This window comes from Chlorocebus sabaeus, chromosome 25 (assembly GCF_047675955.1).
Source record: "Chlorocebus sabaeus isolate Y175 chromosome 25, mChlSab1.0.hap1, whole genome shotgun sequence".
In the NCBI taxonomy this organism is placed as follows: Eukaryota; Metazoa; Chordata; class Mammalia; order Primates; family Cercopithecidae; genus Chlorocebus; species Chlorocebus sabaeus.
Window position 1 is genome coordinate 64,087,783 of NC_132928.1, and position 18,072 is coordinate 64,105,854.

Genomic DNA, 18,072 nt, shown 5'->3' on the forward strand with positions numbered 1-18,072 from the left:
TTGCTAATAGCCTCTTCTCTCCTCCCCTGCTGCTGCCCCCAATTCTATTGCAAGGGTTGCTGCAATCACTTCCACTCTGGGGGTAGAGATCTGGGGATGGGGGGTTGGGGCTCTTAGAGAATTGGCAAACTGAAGATTCAAGTCACCGTGCCAGGCAGGGCAGCCCAGTCACACTTCACAGAAGCTTCCGGAGACTAGGTCCTCAGGCTGCCTTAACGCCCTAGCACATCCGTCCCAAGGATCCCTTGATTCAGTGACAGAAACAGTACAGCCGCCCAGCTCTGAGTAAATGGAAGCAACAGCTGATCAACTGGCCTCTTGCTTGTCAGTTGGAGGCATGTAGCTTATGTTGCTGGGAGCCAAAGGAAGATTCTGGCAGGCAAGACAAAGCAGAAATTCTTATAAGGTCTTGAGAATTGAAAAGTTCCTGCTCTCCAGACTTCCTCCGTGGACCAATTCATCGGAAGCCTTGGGAGTAAAGCTTGCCTAACTCAGCTGGGCAGAACCCTCTGGGAGGCATGGTAAAACACTGCAAGGTAGAAGCTATCTCTGTCACCAGGTATTAGACCTGGGAGTTTGCACATTCATTCAGGGTAGTTTTTATGAAGCAGGCATGGTGCTGGGCATTGGGAACACAAATGTGAATGAGACACAGTCTCTGCCCTTTGGGACTGGGGCAGGCTTGTTACACAGACACATTATAATACTGCATGGTGTGTGTAATAGCAAACGCCTGGGTAGGTTGTACTTGGACTTGAGGTGAGGGCCATGGAAATGCTCCCGAGGTGATGTTCAAGTTCTTTGGGCCAGTCTGATGACAGAGTGAGAGCAGTGGCTAATGCTGTGTCCTGGGCATTTGATCTCTAGTCTATGTTTGGGCTCCAGATGTGAAAAGCCTCCTCAATTCCCACCTCAGTCCCATTCAGAGCTGAGAATTGCTTTTTCCTTTACATCTTAGTTCATTTGTGAGAGGTGCATACTCATTTTCAGCCAGATTCGTGGGCCCCCCAAGGTCTGTGAGACTATGTCTTCATTAATGCCAAAGAGACCCTTGTAGACAGTTGGGTGAATAAAAGAGTTGAAGCTAGAAATATTTAGGGAGAGAACTAAAGTAAGAGCCAGAGAAAGAAGATCTAGTTAAAATTCCATGGGGGCTGGAATCTTGGAATGTTAGCATCCTAAGGACCTGAGACAGCATCTTAGGTTCCCATTTTATAGATGTGTAAAATGAGGCTCAAAGGAAGGCAGGGACTAGTCCAAGTTTACATGGGGCTGAGCTGCAGAACATTTCCACAAAACCCCCTTACTCAAATTTGTATTATTGCTTTAATGTAGTGAAAAGAGCACGAGGAGGAGGGGGCAGGAAGAGGTATTGTACTGAGTTTGGTTCCCACTTTTTCACTTATTAGCTGTGTGACCCTAGGCAAGCTAGTGAACCTCTCTGAGCCTTAGCACCTTTATCTCTAAAATGGGATTTATAGTCTCATCCTTAGAGTATTGTGAAAATTAAATGAGCTAGCATGTGAAAAACAGCTGCTACAGTGTTGTCCATATATTTGCTACCGAATACAATATTTTCTTCCCCTCTATCTTGCTCAGGGACTAACACACAACATAGTTAAAAATCAGACATTATTGTAAAATAATAAATATGGAATCTGGGAAAATAAAATTAAATCCACAAAGACCCTCACATTTTGCTGGCATAGATTTTCATAATTGTGGGGGCTCTGGTATTCAGTGTAATTAGATTTCAGATAGAAGGAAACACAGTGGTTCAGCTATGGAAGGAAATAGTTCAGTACAGCATAGGGAACTTGAGGGGAAAGGGTCATGTAGGTTGTCTACATGTCTCCTCTAACGCTACTTTTCCTTGTCATTCTTGAGGGAGGAGAACAATTATTTTGTTTAGTTCTGTCGACGTTTTCCATTTTGTTGGCATGCACCAGTTTAAGAGGAGGCCTAAATGCTGAGCCAAAGGACTCCACCCCCATCTGCAGGGAGGTCTGTTTGAGAACTTTCTGTGATGAGGGAGAGGGATAGAGGAGGACTCACCAGCAGGCATAGGGGAAATTGCAGGATCAGAGTGGACGTCACCTTCGGCCTCTAACTTCCCCTGCCCCAATGCAGCAAGTTGCACTGCACTTATTAAAATATTTGGTGTATAACCGCCTGCCCTTTTACATATTAGCACATGGAATTACAGAGGGTCCCCATGATTTGTATAAGAATCTCCAGGAAGGAAAGTCACCTTTTGGAAATAACACCGGAGATTTGTGTCTGGGACCACGCTTACCAGATGTCAGAGCATCATCTGATCAGTGAACAAGAGATTCCTCAGACTGGCCAAAGTGTGGTGGCTACCTAGGTGACAGTGGCTCCACAAAGGTGCCCAATCCCCCAGCTTTGGGCCCTACCATGTGATGAAGAGAGACCCTTCTCTTCTCCTTCTCTGCCAAGTCCAGGGTTTGCCAGCTGCTCAGTAATAGGTTTGTTTTTCTGGGATGAGACAGTTGCTGCCTCTTAGAAGATGGCAAAACAAAGCCTGTAATCCCCCCATCCAATTGTGCAGTAATCCTCAGGGTGAGAAGGAGATCAGGGAGAGAGAGGACTTCTCTCATTTCATTTAACAAACACACCGTAACACTAATGCTCGCTACCATTGTAAGCACTTTACCAGCCTCGGCTCATGTAATCCTCGTAACAACCCTAGGAGTGGGTACTGTTACCATTGTTCTCATACTCCTTTTAGAGATGAAGAAACAGAGGCATTAAGAAGTGAAATAACTTGCTTAAGGTCTCATAGCTAGAAAATGACACAGCCAGGGATTTGAACCCAGGCAGACTAGCTCCCAGAGTTCACACTGCTGAGCTGCCTCTCACAGCTTCTGTGAGTGACACATTTGTTCTGCAAAGCCAGGGGCAGCAGCACACCCCCAGGGAGCTCCTGGTGCCCCAATCCGACCTCAGAAATGCAGCCTCAGCACTGACTGGTTGTTGCAGACCCAATGGGCTGGCCATTGAGGAATAAGCTGCACGGCAGGTTAAGAGACACTGAAGAGCAACAGTGATCTCTGTAGAATTAATTGGTGGCTTCTCTTGGGGACATACTGATTTACAAAAGACCTGTCCAAATGACCCTGGCCATTCATGTGGAATAATTGCTTTTTCACCTGAAAATAGCCATAGAGAAGGGATTGAGTTGGATGTGCTTGTATGTGTGCGTGTGCATGTGTGTGTGTATGCTAGAACATATTTTTCCCCTCCACAGATATGTGGGTGGCTAATTGGAACCTATCATGGGCGTAAGTGGTTAAGGTTTATGTGGAAAGTAGTAACTGTTTATGAGATTTAGGAAGGAACATATTTAGTATAAACTATTTTCTAAAACATTTACAATCTCACCAAGATATAGAGAGCTGAATAGCAACTGGGGGAAGAAATTGTGCAAAGAGTAATCTAAATGCCCCACCTCTTCCCTCCCCTCATTATGAAGCTTCTAGGTCTGCAGAGAACTTAGCCACCAGCATTGGATGGCAAGTGTGCCAGAGGCTCCCAGAGGAAGCTGGTGTTTTCTCCTCTTTTTAAAAGTAGAAGACACAAAGGCCCAGGGAATGAAGTGAATTTTCTAGAATGCACGGGCTTCGATGCCTCTCATGAGATTGACTCAGTCCTGGCTCAGTGATCCTCAGAAGAAAGTGAAAATACAGGTTGAGTATCCCTAATCCAAGCATCTAAAATCTGAAATGCTTCAAAATCCAGAACTTTTTGAATGCCAAGATGATGCTCAAAGGAAATGTTCATTGGAGCATTTTGGATTTCAGATTTCTCGATTATAGATGCTCAATTGCTAAGTATAATGCAAACATTCCAAAATAAAAAAAAAATTCTAAATCCAAAACACTTCTGGTGTTAAGCATTTTGGATAAGAGATACTTAACCTGTATCAACTCATTTCATAACTACAACACCACTTTAAGGTTGGTAGTTTTATTATCCCCATTATACAGATGCAAAAACTGGGGGACAGAGAAATTAATAACTTGCCAAAGGGAACTTGGTTAATAAATGATACAAGTGTCATTCGAATATGAGGAAAAGCAGCAGATCCAGATTTTAATCCCAGCCCTACCGTGTACTATATTGTACTACTCTGTAAATTCTTATAGCAGTTACCCAGCACAGCCCTTCCCACCCCTTCCCAATTTAATACTTGGCCTCTCCCAGGATTTTGACCCTGGGCCTTTCTCACTAGAACACTCCACAGTTTGACTCCAGCTCCTCACAATTCAACTCCCAGTTTGGGTTCCCGTCCTCAGGGCTCCCAGCCCAGCCTAATCTTCTTCTCCCTCCTCTTTCCACAAAAGAGCCACTCAGACACCAGGGATTAGCTAATATGCATTTCTTATATTTTAATTATTATGAGCATTTTCAAAGGGACTTTCACATAAACATGTAGGCTGCACAATACCCTGAGATGGAATGGGAAGGTATTTTATACTTGTTTCACTGGTCAAAGCTTTACATTTTAACAGATGTAGAAAACAAGATGTTAGACATTAAATTTCCAGTGAATGGGGAGCAGAGGGAAACTTTCTTCTGATGGGAAGGACACCTTCTCTGCTACAAAAGCCCTTCCTGGCTTCCTCAGTGGGGAAAATCACGGAACATGTTGGGGAGTGGAGAGCATGTAGAAGAGGCCCTCCTTCTGCCCCTGGAGGCTCAGCCCTCTCAGCCTCTCAGTGGGAATGTGAGAATGAAAGTATGCATTAGCGGATGGGTTGACGCTGGTGCATGCTTCACGAAACCCCAGTTCGGACCAGCTGACTAGCCTTTCGAAGCCACACAGGGCAGTTCCTCTAGATTCAAGCAGCCCCCAGAGAAGGGCTGATGAACTGCTCAGGGTGGGAGCTGGGGTTGCTTCTAGTACTTGAAGGAAGGGGGAAGGAGAGAGTGGCATCCCTGCCTCTCTCCCTCTCCTCCACCCCCCTCTTCCCCTCCCTCCCACTCCTCCCACCTCCCTTCATGCCCGCCTCCCTCCCCTAAAATCTGTAATGATGGAGGTAGTGAAAAGCAGGGAAAGATTGATAATCAGCCTCATTATTACCAGCATTATATATAATTATAGCAAAACCTCACTCATTTGGATCAATTGAGAGAAAAATCAGTCTAAATTCGTGACAAGTTGGCAGATTACTTTTAAATTACAATTTTATTACTTCTAAGTAACACACGTGAATAGTTTGTGTTTCAAGTACCACAAGCTAATGGTTACTCAGTGGGGATTTTAGAAAACCTGCTTTAAAAGATTCTTTTGTAATTAACACCCCGTTAATACGCTAATGTGCTCCTACCATGCTTTTTAAATTGCTTGAAAACGTATGTATCTTAAATAGGCTCAACATTTCTACCATCTTATTTGCTCAACAAACATTTTTTATTATTATTTTGTGAATGAACAAACACAAACTAGCTTATACCGTGACCAATTTAGTCACCAGTCTCAATTAATTATGTTGTAAATTAATATGACCATGTTGGTTGCTTTTGTTTAGAAACCAGACTTTTAGAACTTGAAGAACCACCTCATTTTATAGAAGAGAGGTTGAGAGACTTGCCCAAGGGCACACAGGCAGAAACAGCAGGTCTTCTGGCTCCTGGACCCAAGGTTATTCCATCTGCTACATAATGTCTTATATTCCCAAAACTCTTTATAAATATGTGCTATCTATTTCCACACCAATCACTGGGTTATCAGTCAAAAAATATTCGTTGAGTGCCTATTCTGTGCCAAGCCCTGTGCTTAATCCCCATATAATGGGGAAAATAAAACTACCAACCTTAAAGTGGTATTGTAGTTTGAAATGAGTTGATACAAGTTAAGTATCCTTCATCCAAAATGCTTAACACCAGAAGTGTTTTGGATTTGGGAATTTCTTTTTATTTTGGAATGTTTGCATTATACTTCCCAATTGAGCATCTATAATCCAGAAATCTGAAATCCAAAATGCTCCAACGAGCATTTCCTTTGAGCATCATCCTGGTATTCAAAAAGTTCTGGATTGTGAAGCATTTCAGATTTTAGATGCTTGGATTAGGGATACTCAGTCAGAGCTGAGTGAATCTCAGCACTACAGATAGAGGGGCCCCTCCTGGAGGCCACCGTCTATTTTATTCAAACTTCAAACTGACAGTGTAGTCTGTAAGGCAGAAATTATTCCCATTAGACAGATTAGGAAACTGAGGTTCAGAATGATAAAGTGGCCCTTTTGAGGGCTTGCTGCAAATTGTTATAGACCTAGAATTTGAGTCTAGTCTAGCAGAATTTCTGTGAGCATTTCTGCATATAATTAATGACATTTTGCTTGCACACCACCTTTCCCAGCCAGCACCAAATTATAGACCTTGCTGGTACAGATGGATATTATGCCATCCCTAACAAATGAGAGGCTCCAGGGGATCCTGCTAACGAGGACCGGCTGGCTGTCCCTTTAAGCCAATTCCTTATACTGGTACATCATGTACCAGTTAGTCCATGAAGGTAGATGTCAATGAGTGTTTGAAGAAGATGCCAATGAGGGTGCCCCCAGTTCTCCCCTCGTTCCTAAAGTCCTTGAACATCAATTATGTGCACACCCAGTTCTTGAATCCATGACCTCTGTCCGTTTCTCTCTCTGGATTTCTTGTTCAGATAGGCTTGCTCTATCTGAAAGAGGCAATCTCTATAGATTGTCTTCTAAAGATGGCAGTCATCTTAAAATACAGCGAACTATATTCCTAGTCCCATGTTACCACTGGGTAATATTCAGAACGTTATCTGTTCTCAGGTTCTAAATCTCTGAATTCTTTGAATCCATTCACTTAAACTCAGCCCTAAGAAAAATTTGCAGAAATAATTAATCTCCAAATGTTTTGAAGGCGTCAGAGCTTGTCACTAGTTAATACATTCTGCCAGGGCAGGGAATGGGCTTCACGCTCTTGGCGTCTTACACAACCCATGTACAAGCAGATGCTTAGCCAGGCATGCTGGCTGGCTGACTGACTGGCATTCTCCATCAGTCTAGGACGTTCTTCCCCTCCTCTCCAACCTCTGCTCTCCACATCGCTGGGGCTGTGAAAACACAGATACTGTGAGCCCTGAACCCTCCAGGAAGCTGCTTCCCCATGACACTAGTGACCAATAAAATGAAAAGGAGGAACAAAGGAGATGTTGAGTCACAGAAATGAAACCCAGGCAACCAGCCTAGAAGAAACACTTCAAAATACTCATTAAGCACTTTGTTTCCCATACCTCTGACATCTTTTTAAATGCCTTTTGAATTAAAGATGATAACAGGCCTCTCCACTTTTCAAGTTTGGATGTTAATTCTGAAATCCCAACAGGAGTTTGGGATTGACCTTTAACCTTGAAACTCTCGCTGTCCCCCACTTCTGCCCCCTTCTGGTTACAGTAGCTGATAAAAGAGGGCAAGGAACTCCAGGTTGTTCCATTTGCATTTGAGGAAATGGAGGGGGTCACGACGTCTCGAGGTCACCGCCTGGGGCGAGGGTCTCCTGAAAATGATAGGAGTTGGAAGTCCCAGGTCATGGCTCCCTTTCTGTCTGACCTCATGAGTGCCTGCCCTGGGATGATTTGTGAAAACATAATTTTCTGAAAATGGTGCTCCCTCCGAGGCAGAATCCATGTCTTATTTACTTTGTCAGCATCTCATAGTGTGCCATCTGACACTTTAAGAACAGGCAAATCTCCTCTAAGAAAAAGGTACATACCAAATTCTAGCTAAATTTAGTGCCATAGTCTCCAGATTTTCTGTAGAAAAGGGAACTAACTTTTATTATGTGTTTATAATTTTCCAGGCTTGATTTTATTTAACCCTCACACTGTGGAAGATTAACCCTTGTGGTTGGTAGCATTGAGCTATTTTACCAAAGGGTGGGAGGAGGAGGACTCACTGTGGCTCAGGCCCCTCTACTCCCCTTCCTGCCACCCCGGGTGGCTCCAAGGGGACTCAAGGGAACTCAGTTTGAAGACCACAAACAGCCACAGGTCCTGGGCAAGCCGTACCTGCTTTCCCCAGTGTCCTTACTTGTAACTGAGGGGTTGAACTCGATGATCTGCTGGCCCCTCTGTGTAGCTTTGACAGTCAGTCCAGCTTGGTGACAGGGAAGCTGGAGGAAGAGCAGTGTGGTGCTAAGGTGTTGGGGATCACTACTAACTGAAGAGCAATCAGAAACGGTAATGGTAATAGAACTTCTCCAGAATGATCCCCTAGAGGTCTGCAAGCTTATTGGAATGCAGCCATATCTGTGTGCGTTAGCTTACACATTGACTGTGGCTGCTTTCACACTACAAAGGATATTGTGAGTAGTTGTCACAGAGACGGTACAGCCAGCAAGACTGAAATGCTCACTGTCGGACCCTTGAAAGAAAAAGTTTGCCAACCTCTACTCCAGAATGCAAAATCGGGTTCCACATATTAAAATAAGTTGAGGTCCACCTGGGAAAATATTTTAATCCTTGTTTTATTAGCACCTTTGAGGGCCCAGTCCCCTGCCCCCCACTACTAGTCATTTTGTTCATTTGCTGCAATTATGTGTGTTCTAAAGGAAAAGAATGCATTATGATCCATAAGTAAGTTGTAAAGAGCATAGGGTAAGAATTGAGTATCTTAGTTGTTCTTACACATAGTCCACCCATTTGGGGCTTGTCTGGGCTTACCTTCCACTATCTCTCTTCTACCCTGGCAAGTGGCAAGCACAGTGCAGGAGTTCAGCACAGCAGCCCTGGCACGAGACTGCCTGGATTTGGATCCTGGCCCTGCTTTTTGCCAGCTAGGAGGTCTTGGCAGTTTGCTTAATCTCCTCGTGGCTCCACTTTCCTGTCAGTAAAATGGGGATGAGGATACTAATAGTACCTTATTTCCAAGGGCTCTTGAGAATATTAAACAAGATGATGCATGCCATGCCCTTGGAAGGGTGCATGGCACATAGTAGGTGCCTAATAAATATTAGCCACTCCAAGCTGAGTATCCCTTATTGGAAATGCTTGTGAATCAAAATATTTCAGATTTTGAATCTTTTTTTGATTTTGGGATCTTTACATTATATACTTACTGGTTTTGCACTCCTAATCCAAAAATCCCAAATACTCCAATGAACGTTTCTTTTGAGAGTTTCTTTTGAGAGTCATGTCAGTGCTGAAAAAGTTTTGAATTTTGAAACATTTTGGATTTGGGATTTCTAGATTAGAGATGCTCAACATGTATAAAGTGTTTAGAACCATGTCTGGCTTGTGGCAGTTGCTCAGTAAATATTAGTTATTGTTATTGTTACACAACAGAGGCGGTGACAGTCAGTTGTTGGTTGAAGTGCCTGTGCCTGGCAATCTCCTGCTGACCTTGCTCAGCAGCATGTCTGTGTTAAGAGTCAAGCCGGGAAAGGATATATGAGTAAATTTGCTACAGACAAAGAAAAATAAGCCACGTGTCTGAGAATCCTGTGATTGCTGGGCTTTCACACCATATCCCTCCCTTGGAGGAACAGAGGCAGGCTTTGGTGTGTGACACTTCCACCGTGGGAGAGATCAGAGTGGGACAGGGCCCCATGGTGCTCCCGTGACTTCATATGGAGACTCCTGACTCTGAAAAATGCCAAGTCTTTAGCTCTGTCCCTTTCCCCATGGGTGGGCATTAGCCATTATCAATGATTCATTACAAGTTTCCATTCCAACCTGAAGAGGGTTGCTAATGGGAGAGCAAACTCTCTACCCTTCCTGGCACAGCAGCAAAGGGGTGGAAACACCAAGCCATTTGCTACCTTGTCTGGCCAGTCAGAAAAACTGCATGCTTGACATTTTGCTTTTATTGGCTGAGGATGAGGTTGCTAAGCAACTTCCTTACCTTGGTAAGAATTCTGTAGTTCTAAGTACCCTGGCTTTTGTGTCCCCTTTCTCAGTAAGTCTCTCTCTCTCTCTCTCACACACACACACACACACGCACACACACACACACACACAATGCAATTCATTGTTTAGAGATTGGGGTTCTGGTAAACATCAGGGACATTGCTTTGGGGTTCTGGTAAACATCAGGGACATTGCTTTCTTATGCAAATAATTTCTGTTGATAAACTTTATACCTAGTTATATATATTAATTAACAAAAAATTAATGACTTCATAATCTCAGGAGCTCTCAGCAGTCCTCTGAGTTAGGCCTATTTGTCTCAATTTATGAATGAGGAAACTGCAGTTTATAGAGGTCATGTTCCTTGCTCAAATTTACATCGCTGGAAAGTGGCAGAACCTCAACCTAGAACTCTTTGACTTCGGAGCTCTTGTCTCCTCCTTAGTCCTGCATCCCTGAAACCATATTGCCATCAATGAACACAGGGACTTTTGGAGTCATTGTAGAGTTATGCACTCTACAGATTCCCTTCTCAGTTTCGGCTCCTGGTGACATTCTTAGCACCTTTAATTGGAATGCCAAATGGTTTGAAGGCCTAACATGGTCCAGTTGATGGTGACGGGTACCCCTCAGCACCTGGTCCAGACTCAGACCATTCCAGACCACCAACACCTGCACTTCTTTCTTTTCAGTGCCAATGAGCCAGGTCCCACCCAATGCTCATGAAACATTAGTGCTGGAAGGGATCTTACAGGTCACTGAGTGCCAGCTCCTTACTGGGGGAAATGAGACCCAGGAGGATGCAATGCTATTCCTGGGTATGTTACCAGGAGAGAAGAAAACCTTTTGAGGAACTCCGCTAGCGCTTTTTCATTAGATAAGTTATTTTGTAAATAAAATCATTGCCTGAGCAAAGAGAATGAACTCTGCAGCCTACAGACTTGGTGCATTTTCCAGGCATCTGGCATAGGTGGCTGGAAGATCAAGAAGGCACAGGGGAAGGCAGGGAGCAAGGTTGATGGGATGCCAGGGCCAGGGGTCACGTCACAGAGTGAATTGGGCTGAGAGACTGGATCAGGCCGTTTGTGCTGTTGGTATCTTGTGCTACAAGATACCTCAGACTAGGTAATTTATCAATAATAGGAATTTATTGCTCACAGTTCTGGAGACTTGGAAGTTCAGGATCAAGATGCGAGTGGGTTCGTGTCTGGTGAGGGCCCCTCTCTGCTTCCAAAGATGGTGCCTCACATGATGGAAGGGATGGAAAAATGGACAAATGGTGCATCCTCTGATGCAGAAGAGATGAAAGCATCAGGCAGTTCACTGAAGTCCTGTCTTATAAGGGCATTAATCCCATTTGCGAAGGTGGAGCCTTCATGGCCTACTTACCTCCAAAAGGCCCCACCTGTTACTACTCTCTTATGGTTTAAATTCCAACACAAAGTTTGGAAGGACACATGCATTTAAATCATTGCAAGGACCAAAAGGGAGCATTAGGGAAAACCTTGCCTTCAGATTTGGACTAGACTTATCCTAGGCTGAGGGCTAGACAGCGTCTACCCTGGATCAATTTGCAATAAACACCACTCATCCTTCAAACAGGAGCCTGCCTACTTGCAGCTGGTGCTGAAGGGAAACCTGTCCGTTTTCTGCCTAGTTCATAGCTTAACCAGAAGGCTCTCGGTGGGGAGGGAAAAGAAATAAGACATAATCAGGTATCTGGAAAACTTGTGGTGCCTATTGGTATTAGCTATAGTTTCCATGGGGCTGTGGGGAAAAAAAAAAAAAAGGAATGAGAGAGGCTGACAAAGACATCACAGACAGGTATGCATCAGTGTCTATTTGAGAGAATAGATGAATTTTCCACTGAGAAACACTTTTGTCATAAAAGTTATTGTTTTCCAACTTGTCTAAAAGCAAAGCTATTTATTTCTAAGAACTGCTGGGCCATTGTGAGAGGCAAAGAACTAAAATGCATTTGTCTAAGATGTATTTGCCTTTTAAAATTCTATTTTATTTTTTACAATGTAGTTATAAAATAGCCCACCTCTTCTGGGTCATTGACTCAACAGAAATAAATCACATTTTAAAGGCCATTGATAGCCATACTTTAACTCATTATTTCATTGTATCTCAGTAATGTACCATTCTCACCACTGCACCAAGTAGTCAAGTTGCCTTTGGAGTCTCACTTCTGTCGCCCGGGCTGGAGTGCAGAGGCCGGATCTCAGCTCACTGCAAGCTCCGCCTCCCGGGTTCACACCATTCTCCTGCCTCAGCCTCCCGAGTAGCTGGGACTACAGGCGCCTGCCACCTCGCCCGGCTAGTTTTTTGTATTTTTAGTAGAGACGGGGTTTCACGGTGTTAGCCAGGATGGTCTCGATCTCCTGACCTCGTGATCCGCCCATCTCGGCCTCCCAAAGCGCTGGGATTACAGGCTTGAGCCACTGCGCCCGGCGCCTTACTTCTTTTTAATAATGATAACAACAAAAATGTACTTTAAATTTCAAATCACTTTCACATCATTATCTCATTTTATTTTTGAAACAACTCATGAGTTCTTCAAAGTCTGTATTTGTATATTTTTGTGCAGGTTGATGTTTCTTAAACATCATTCCTTTGCATACTATTTTCATGATATTTTATATATCCTCTGTACTTAGAGTTTTTCTTAAATCAATTTACTGTTTTTAAGAAAGCTTAAATAGCTATCTTTAGGAAGATAATTTTATAACAAAAAACGAGAGCTCAGTCCCTCCCTATAAACGAAAGGAAACAGAAAACATAAATATAAAACTATTAATTTTATTTTAAGTTTGCTGACATACCACTTAAAATGTCCTTTGTCACTGGTGGCAGAGGGACCACACCCTGGAACTCTTGAATTGATGAGTGTGAAGCAAACTCTTGCTCTTGCCTGTCCCCTCAGTCTAGGCCTGATGTCAGGCTTTGGTTCTTGACCCTGGGGATAAAGAAATAGAAGGCGCAGTCTCTCTCAGATCTGTTTAAAGCAGAATAAAAAGGAAAGTTGCAGGGTGGTCTGGTCTGTTTTTGGCAAGCCTAAGCAAGAAGGGAAAGTCAATTTCCTTCAGGTAGCTTGGTCATGGGGGAAGGACAGCTGTCTTCCCAGTGGAGTTCATGGCTCCTCACCCATTGAGTCAGGGCTGGCTCCTAACTCTCCTGTCACACTTTATCCTAGTAACAGACTCAAGGTATACATTGGCTTGTTAAATGTCACAGCCCCCAGGGCCTCAGAAGAGTCTAAAACTGCTCTTTCCAATGAGTGGCCATCTGAAAAGAGTCTCTTGGTTTTCTTGGCTTTAAGTTCTTGAGTGCTGCCCTCTTTTCTCTCCTTCAGATGAACTTTCAGCTTGAGATCACTTCATAATTGAGTCATCTTGTACTCTTGGTGCAGATGGCTCTCCAATCATCTTTGCTGTCCTTGACAATAAACACAGAGGACAGCGTGCGTTTCAGATTGGCAATTTGAATCGAGGCTTTGCAACTAACTACCTGGGCAGTGCCAGGTAATCTGATAGAGATGGAGAGACAAAACTGGACATGGTGTTTTCCTTTTTGTTTAGTGGGAAAGACAGGGAAATAAACAAATATGGCGATATAGTATAACAAATGCTAAGATACGAGTAAGGACAGACAGTTTTAGGAAACAAAAAAGGGCAGCAAACCAGACCAGGAACACCAGGAAAAGCTTCCTGGAGGAGGTGGCACTTGAGTTAGACCTTGAAGGTTGAATAAGAGCTTCTAGACAGTGGAGGCAGAGGTAAGTCACCCTGGAACGGGGAATGGTATGGGGTTAGATGGAGCCTAAGTTTTCTCATCTGCAAAAGGCTAAAATGATCTTCATATGCTTATTGTCAGGATAACGTTATGGAAATTGCTTGATGCTATTGAGGACAAATAATAAATATCTGAGTTATTCGTTTTAGCCACTTTGTCCCTCCCCTGTGGGCCTGCAGCATGTATTTCCTCCTTGATTGTGGTACTTAGGACATGGGGTGTTGGGACTTACCTGTTTATGAGGCAATCGTCCCTGATACACCAAAGCTCCGTAGGTGGAACGAGGGTCACAGCTTCCTTGGAGTAACTTCCTTCTACAAGTAGCCCTTAACTAAGCTAGCAGAAGGTCCAAGAGAAACTGCAAGTTGACATTTTTTCCAGTGGGATATTTATGTTTAAGAATGGGTTCACAGTTATATTTCTGACACTTCCTGCTCTCCTCCAGAACTTGAAGGAAGCCAGTTTTTCCCAGCATCCTACTCCTAACACTACACTTAGCACCCACTGATGTTGCCCAAAGGCTTAGGACAATGCCTTGTACATAGTAGGCACTCAAGAAGTATTTGTTGAATGAATAGTGAGCCACATAAAGTTAGGCATATGACTTTCTCCACTCCTTATCACATCTGCTTGGCAAGGTGTCTGACCCACAGCGGCCATCTGAGAATGGGGTAGCTTCTCCAGCAGGCTGTGCTTACTGAGCACTTAATCCTCTCCCTTTCTGTCCATGTGGACAGCGTGGGTGCCATGGATGTGCCGCGTGCCGCTACTGTGCACATGGCTTCCTCGCATCTGTTCTTGCATGCTAGCTGCACAGGGATCTAATGATGTGATCCACGGTGGGCTTCCCCGTGGTGTTTTCTAGTCTCTGCTTTGCTGCCGCAGATCCTAAAGTTTATAACTCCTCTCTTCTGGAGAGAATGTTCCATGCGGGGCTCCCAAGATGACAGGAGGGCACTCTCCTGTTTCATCTCGAGTTTGCTACTGACTACAGGGGAATGTGGGTTCAGTTTATTGGAAGAAAGTGGCACTGATGATCTCCTTACCCAGACCCTGTTCTACAGACACTTTTGGTTGCAGCATTCTATTCTTGGAGGCAGAAATGGTCTCAGCAGTCTGGTCTGCACTTGCCTTCCTGTGTTTCCTGGGCCTCTGTGGCCATAAGGCCATGCCTAGCCATTCCAAATCTTCTCCCCTGAGTGCTAATTAACCCTGTGCTATAGAGAAGGACAGGACAAGAACATCATGTACATAAAGCTTCAATAGATATAGGAAACTAGGGGTGTGACAACAGCCACTGCCTTCCCCATCATTATTATGCAATGTGACCCCTGACGTCAACGACTGTGTGCTCTTCAGCTCTGAATCCCTAGCACCTGGCACCCTAATAAATGTTTGTTGCATATACATGAATGAATCTCAGCCCTGCCCCAATTCTCAGAGCAATATGAGTTCTAGGCAGGGAATTCTGGCGCAGCCTGGGAACCTACTCGCTCTCCCCATCTGAGGTTTGGTATAGACTCACCTTCCCTGGCTGGCTGGCCGGCCCAGGCCACAGTCACTCAGGCCAGGAGCTTGTGGGCTGTGCCCCTTGTTGCACTGGCTGTGGATCCAGCATCACCCAGAGTGGATTCCAAGCTGGGCCCCAGAGAACATCCATGCTTATTTCTGTCCTAGGCCAGGCCCTCTCCCCTCTGTGTCCCTCGCTTGTCTTTATACCACCAGGGTAGTGTAGGGGAGAGCACCTAGGGCTCACAGATGTGTAGACGTGGCTAAAAGGAGGGGCAAGATACAGGAAAGAAAGGTGGGGCTGAGCCTCTGTCCCCCAGGGCCCATTTCGATGCCCCCCAACCTCCCACCACCTATATTCTTCTTCTCTTTACAGGCTCCCCTGGCCACACTGGCTCTACATCCATGAGCCCGTCAGCAGCCTTGTCCACAGGGAAGCCAATGGACAGCCACCCCAGCTACACGGACACCCCAGTGAGTGCCCCACGGACTCTGAGTGCAGTGGGGACCCCCCTCAATGCCCTGGGCTCTCCGTATCGAGTCATCACCTCTGCCATGGGCCCACCCTCAGGAGCACTGGCAGCACCTCCAGGAATCAACCTGGTTGCCCCACCCAGCTCTCAGGTAGGTGTTCTTCCTCTCCAAGGCCTTTCCAGCCATCTTACATGGTCTCCCCAGGCTGCTCCTGGAGCAGAACCAGCACTCAGCAGGTGCATAATGTGTGCTTGGCGAAGGGGTTGGATGGTCTCTGCAGACATCCTTCAGGCAGGGCCTTCATTGCATGTGTCCTCAGGCTGAGTGGTCCTGAAGAACTGACAACTCCTCATGGTCCAGGAGACTGTGACCCAAAGAGAGCCTGCCTTGTGGTTTTAGTAGTTCAGCCCTGGCTGTGATTTCAACATCTCTCAGAGTTGTTTGTGTCATCAGCAGAGTGGACTTCTTTCATTCTTCTCAATTCAATCATGAGCACTTATTGAGTCACTGAAGTGCCATGTGCTCTTGTTAAAGGCAATGCAGAAATGATCAGGATATTGCCATTGCTTTTCAGGAGCTTACAACAGAGAGGAGAAATAGACAGGTATGGCAATGGATAAATTGAGAACAAGGCAGACTGTGTTACTTGCTGTCTCTGAGACTATGGGAAGTCGGGAAGGAAACTTTACCTTAATTTTGAGTGCCTTCTGCTATGATGGAGGAGAAGAGGTATTTGCATGGTACATGGTAGGTTGCTACCATGCAGAACCTATAGGATGACCAGATGTCTTTACTTCCTTCTAGCAATACCACACTAAGGTCATCATCCTTCCCCTCTTGTAATGGTTGGCTATTGCTGCAATAATGCTGCATAACAAAAAATTCCCAAACACTTATCTTCTCACTCATATGTCTACCTTAGACTAGGACAGATGGCTCTGCTTTAGATGGTGAGTGAGTAGGCTCAGCTATAGCCCACTCAGGTTTCAGTAGGAGTAGCAGCTACCTGGGGCATGCTTTTCTCATGGTGTGTCATAGAAGTGCGAAAGTCCAAACCCAACCCAGAAAGCACAGTGAAGTTTCTGCTCAAATCATGCCCACTGATATTCCATCAGCGTAAGAAAACCAAATGACTGATTCAGGCCAGGGGCGGTGGCTCATGCCTGTAATTCCAGCACTTTGAGAGGCCGAGGTAGGTGGATCACGAGGTCAGGAGGTCAAGACCATCCTGGCTAATAAAGTGAAACCGTGTCTCTTCTAAAAATACAAAAAATTAGCCGGGCATGGTGGCAGACGCCTGTAATCCCAGCTACTCGGGAGGCTGAGGCAGGGGAATAACTTGAACCTGGGAGGCGGAGGTTGCAGTGAGCTGAGATCGTGCCACTGCACCACTGCATTTCAGCCTGGGCAACAGAGTGAGACTCCATTTCAAAAGAACAAAACCAAACAAAACAAAATATGACAGATTCCAACATTGATGGGTCAGGAAGAAGGCTGTGTCTATACTACTGGGAGGTACTGCAGAGACACGATGCAAAGAATATGAAGAATGAAAAGGAGTGAAGTATTAAGAACAATAATCCCATCTGCCATACCTTCTTCTCTCCCTGTATAATAGCCAGGGTTCCTGCTGCCCCAACTACCAGCACACCTAGAGGCAGAACTGGCAGATCCTTTACGTGTCAACTTGACTGTGACATAGGATGCCCTCATATTTGGTTAAACATTGTTCTGGGTGTTTCTGAGAGTGTACTTTTGGATGAGATGAACATTTAAATAGGTAGACTGAGTAAAGGAGTTTGCCTTCTCTAATGTGAGTGGCCATCATCCAATTAGTTGGAGATCTGAATAGAACAAAAAAGCTCACCCTCCTCTGAGTAAGAGAGAACTTTCCTGCCTATGACCTTTGAACTGTGACATCATTTTTTTCCTGTCTCTGAACTTGAACTGAAGCATTTGCTCTTCCTGGGTCTCAAGCCTGCTGGCCTTTGGAGTGTGCCATGAGCTTTTTTGGGTCTCCAGCTTGCTGACTCACCCTGTGGATCTTGGGACTTATCAGCCTCCAAAATCATGTGGGACAATTGCTTATGATAAAATTTAAAATACATACATACACACACACACACACACACACACACGTGCCTCCTATACAGTCTGTTTCTTTGGAGATCACTGACTAACGCAGTCCCAAAGTCTCCTTCGAATATAGTTTTGAAGAGGAGGCAGGGCTCCTTTTACGTCAGCATTTTCTGCTACTCCAGAGAGAACTTCAGTAACCACGCCTGGAGTCTCCTCTGAGACACCTCATATTCTAGGCGTCTGAAAGCAAATTCTTGTGGAGTTATAGCATAGAGCCAGTAAGGACTTCAAAAATGTATTGCTCCATG

At 44.9% G+C, this 18,072-nt stretch overlaps 1 protein-coding gene across 2 annotated transcripts in view; it reads left to right on the forward strand.

The window, feature by feature from the left end:
• The window catches only part of RXRG (retinoid X receptor gamma), a 135,921-nt gene that overhangs the window by 90,906 nt on the left and 26,943 nt on the right, over positions 1-18,072 (forward strand). For both annotated transcript variants that reach the window (XM_073011831.1, XM_007989699.3), the window contains one exon: positions 15,588-15,835. In XM_073011831.1, the coding sequence (XP_072867932.1) occupies positions 15,588-15,835 (248 nt within the window). The remainder of the gene's footprint in view (positions 1-15,587; positions 15,836-18,072) is intronic.